The sequence below is a fragment of the Haematobia irritans genome, chromosome 3 (genome assembly GCF_050003625.1).
Source record: "Haematobia irritans isolate KBUSLIRL chromosome 3, ASM5000362v1, whole genome shotgun sequence".
In the NCBI taxonomy this organism is placed as follows: domain Eukaryota; kingdom Metazoa; phylum Arthropoda; class Insecta; order Diptera; family Muscidae; genus Haematobia; species Haematobia irritans.
The window spans coordinates 184662071-184666535 of NC_134399.1; the positions used below are offsets into that span (position 1 = coordinate 184662071).

Here is a 4465-nt window from a genome sequence, read left to right on the forward strand (position 1 = left end):
AATTTCACCACGACCCAGAATATATATACTTTATGGGGTCTTAGAGCAATATTTCGATGTGTTATGGTGAAGGGTATAAAAACGCATATTACAAAGATTTTGGTAGTTTCTGACTTACTTATACCCGTTACCTACTGTATGAATTTTCATCCGCAAATATTACCGCAAACCAAGTAATTCATTTCCGGAAGACAGTTTTTAGTAGAACTGTGCACGCAATCCAATTACTTTCCCCCAATGGCATTCCCGTGTTAAAGTTATATTGTGGGTATCATTAGAAATAATAATTAAATTAATTTTTGTTGCAATATTCATATATTATGCATTATGATAAAATTTTATAACTATGTATCTCTTTTAAATTTCAAAAAAAAATTAAGTACAATTTTTTAAATACGCAAAATTTATATACTCCTTTACCCATTCTTTCATCTCCACGGAACACCAAAGGAGGCACCAACCATATGACAGCACACTTCTCTCTCGTCTCTACAAATCCCAACGGTCAATCTTTGTGCAATGCCAGCCAACGTTTGGCATTAACTGTTGCATTGCCAAATGTCCGACCAATCGTAAATGCCTCTCCCGGAACATGTCCCGCATATCTGGGTATCATACCAATTGTTCGATGATAGATGACAAACTGGCCCATATTTGGACAGGAACTGGCAACACCAGTCATCTCCATGGGACACCATTCGGCACTCTGTCGATGATGATAATTATTGGTAAATTCGGCTAGGGCACTGTTCGTTAGTTGTTTGCTGCTTTGACCGAAACGTGTCATTGCCATTGGTATGTGGCCAGCGTAACCTGTTGGCGCGAGGTGGGGAGTACGGTGGAGTATTAGCCGGTATCCGTGGTCAATTTGAAAAATTAGTTCGGGGAATGGTGTAATTGTTAGCCACAAGATTTGGGTCAAAGTTTCACCATGAATAGGAAATACAATAAATGTTTCAAATTAGTTTAGTGACACCACTGGGGAGAAGGAATATGCTGACTTATGTTGCTACGTAAATAATTTAAAATGGGACAAAAATATATATGACAATATCCAAAATGCATGAATGAATGATTATAAAACTACTGAGTTTTTTTTTTTTTTTTTTTTTTGGAAAACCAAGTGAGTACGCATCTGTAGGGTAAACCTGAAGGGTCTCTGCAGGGAAGACTCATTTTTTACTTCATTCACATTGGGCTCGAAATCTTCTTATAAATAATTGAATTAAAAGAACTTTCTGTGTAGTTAAAATAAAGAACATCTTTGGGAGTACGTCTTTTGGAAGTGCTGTGCCTTTGGAAGAACTTCTAAATTTTTTTGCTGGGACAGTTTATCAAATTACTTTTTTCAAGTAAAAAATCTTTCTATCAGGAAAGTACATCTTCTACGGAAAAATGACATTCGTATTTTGGTCTTATGACCATAATTTTTATACCCTTCACCACTACTGTGGTACAGGGTATAATAAGTTTGTGTTTCGTTTAGTATACCGATCGTCTTAGAATTAAATTCTGAGTCGATATAGCGATGTCCGTCTGTCTGTCTGTCTGTCCGTCTGTCTGTCTGTCTGTCTGTTGATGTATTTTTGTGTGCAAAGTACAGCTCGCAGTTTTAGTCCGATTGTCCTAAAATTTGGTATAGAGTCCTGTTTCGGCTCAAAGACGATCCCCATTGATTTTGGAAAAAATCGGTTCAGATTTAGATATAGCTGCCATATATATTTTTCACCGATCTGGTCATAATTGGCGTGTATATCAACCGATCTTCCTCAAATTCCGTACATCCGAATATTTTATGAGTCTCGAAAAACTTGCACAATATCAGGCAAATCGGTTCAAATTTAGATATAGCTCCCATATATAGCTTTCGCCGGATTTACACTCATTTGCCCACAGAGGCCAATTTTTTGCTCCGATTTAGTTGATATTTTGAACAGGGAGTAGAATTAGCATTATAGCTATGCGTGTCAAATTTGGTGGAAATCGGTTCAGATTTAGATATATCTCCCATATATAGCTTTCGCCCGATTTACACTCAAATGACCACAGAGGCCAATTTTTTGCTCCGATTTAGTTGAAATTTTGCACAGGGAGTAGAATTAGCATTGTAGCTATGCGTGCCAAATTTGGTTGAAATCGGTTCAGATTTAGATATAGCTCCCATATATATGTTTTTCTGATTTCGACAAAAATGGTCAAAATACCAACATTTTCCTTGTAAAATCGCCACTGCTTAGTCGAAAAGTTGTAAAAATTACGCTAATTTTCCTAAACTTATAATACATATATATCGAGCGATAAATCATAAATAAATTTTTGCGAAGTTTCCTTAAAATTGTTTCAGATTTAAATGTTTCCCATATTTTTTACAAATATTGTGTTCCACCCTAGTGCATTAGCCAACTTAACTTTTGAGTCTATAGATTTTGTAGAAGTCTTTTCAAATTCTGTCCAGATCGAGTGATATTTAAATGTATGTATTTGGGACAAACTTTTATATATAGCCCCCAACACGGATGTGATATGGTGTCGAAAATTTATATCTACAAAGTGGTGCAAGGTATAATATAGTCGGCCCCACCCGACTTTAGACTTTCCTTACTTGTTTTTTCTGTATACAATACAAAAATATTTTTAGAAATTCCTTACCATTTACAATATATTTTTCTTCATTGTCATTGTTCATAAAATGTGGAATGGTAAATTTAGAATAAGGCAGCTTTTCCTCTCGTAAATCATTACAATCTTCCATTTTAATAGCTTCACTCCTAGGTCGGACTGGTATCAGGGGCGAATGATATACAGTCATGGGCATCTAAATGGAAGTGCATCAATTTTCTATCACAAAGTTAATAATTTCTTACAAAAATCTCTTACCATTCTCTCACGTAATTTTGCCTCAAATAAACCTTTACCACTTTCTAGTAGATCTTGATGCTGCATTGAACGACTCTCACATCGCAAACGTTCAGCTAAAGATTCATGTTCTGCCAAACCTGATGTGGCTGCAGCAATATAACGCTTGCCAATTTTACTGCTCAGATTTGGGATAAATCCCTCATAACCTGGAATAATGGGATGGTGATAAATGGAATCTATAAAATATGAACGATCCTCTAAGGCTTTTATTTCCTCCGCTGATGGTTCTTGCACGGGATGAGTTTGTGATGGTGTTGACAATATTAAATTTTCTGCATGTTTGGCACAAGGATCAAGAAGAAGTTTATGTGTCAATTTTGCATATGTTTTACCCTCTCGGAAGGCGAGTTGTGGGCAATGGCCGGTGTAGCTGCAAGAGAATTTTCTATAGAAAAGGGAAGTTTATTTGGCTTTTAATGCTTCTTACCCGGGAATGTAATGCGGTTCAGGAGTTATAACCAAATCCATTCTGTTTGAGGTTTTACTAAAATTTCTTTAAATTTTTACAATATTTTTTTAATATCTTCTTCGAATTTACTAAAATTTCGATTCTTTCATGAATTTACTACAATATTTGACATTTCATTGTTTTGTTACATTGACAATTAACTGTTTTGTCATATAGGGATTGCAGTAAAAATTCACAATCTTGAAGGGTATACATCGGACGAAGCCAACTACAGGATGGCTGGTATGTAATGCAACAAAAAAGAAATTTTATTAAAAATTCACAATCTTGAAGGGCATACATCGGTTGAAGCCAACTACAGGATGGCTGGTATGTAATGCAACAAAATACACATTTTATTATTCAAAAGCAAAAACTTTAGAAATAAAATCAAAGTTCAGAATCAGTTGAGATTTGTTAGCACGAGACACAAATCTGTTCCGCATTATTTTGGGCCATTCCCGGCGAAGCGTCGTTTTAAGATAATCGACACTTTGGAATTTTTTTTTGTGACAATCTCCAAGATTTTGTGTGGTCACAGGGGTGCAATTTTTAACAGGTTCATCATTATAAAAGAACATTTTCATAAGTACTTAGAATGTTATGTCTTCATGTCACATTACACTTTTATTTCACAAACATTTCAATTGACGTTCTCATGCATCATTTTCCAGCAATTAAAGTGTGAACAAGTGTGAGCAAACTTGGATCAGCAGCAAAAAAAAATCCCAGCAAAAATTTAAAAGTACTTCCAAAAATATCGTTCCAAGGATGTTTTTTATTTTTACTACTCATGAAATTCTTTTCATTGAATTTTTACAATTTTTTCATATTTTTGATTTATTTTTATACCCTCCACCATAGGAAGGGGGTAAATTAACTTTGTTATTCCGTTTGTAACACATCGAAATATTGCTCTGAGACCCCATAAAGTATATATATTCTGGGTCGTGGTGAAATTCTGAGTCGATATGAGCATGTCCATCCGTCCGTCCGTCTGTTGAAACTATGCTAACTTCCGAACGAAACAAGCTATCAACTTGAAACTTGGCACAAGTAGTTCTTATTGATATAGGTCGGATGGTATTGCAAAAGGGT

The 4465-nt window shown here is 35.3% G+C and overlaps 1 protein-coding gene across 1 annotated transcript; it reads right to left on the reverse strand.

Annotated features, from left to right (window-relative positions):
• Positions 1–296: 296 nt before the first annotated feature.
• On the reverse strand, positions 297–3504 carry LOC142230264 (CIMIP2 protein GA14893). The gene is made up of 4 exons (XM_075300916.1): positions 3347–3504; positions 2878–3289; positions 2650–2815; positions 297–813 (listed from the first exon to the last, which is right to left on the reverse strand). Exons 1-4 carry the CDS (start codon positions 3385–3387, stop codon positions 506–508), a joined length of 927 nt encoding a protein of 308 aa, XP_075157031.1. The 5' UTR covers positions 3388–3504; the 3' UTR covers positions 297–505.
• Between the last annotated feature and the right edge of the window lie 961 nt (positions 3505–4465).

Excerpts from the sequence above, each read along its gene's own strand:
- LOC142230264 (XM_075300916.1), bottom strand. The coding sequence starts at position 3,387 with ATGGATTTGGTTATAACTCCTGAACCGCATTACATTCCCGG. Across the intron at positions 2,816-2,877 it reads CAAAATTACGTGAGAGAATG|ATGCCCATGACTGTATATCA; the intron begins GTAAGAGATTTT and ends ACTTCCATTTAG. Across the intron at positions 814-2,649 it reads AGAAAAATATATTGTAAATG|GTTACGCTGGCCACATACCA; the intron begins GTAAGGAATTTC and ends TCGCGCCAACAG.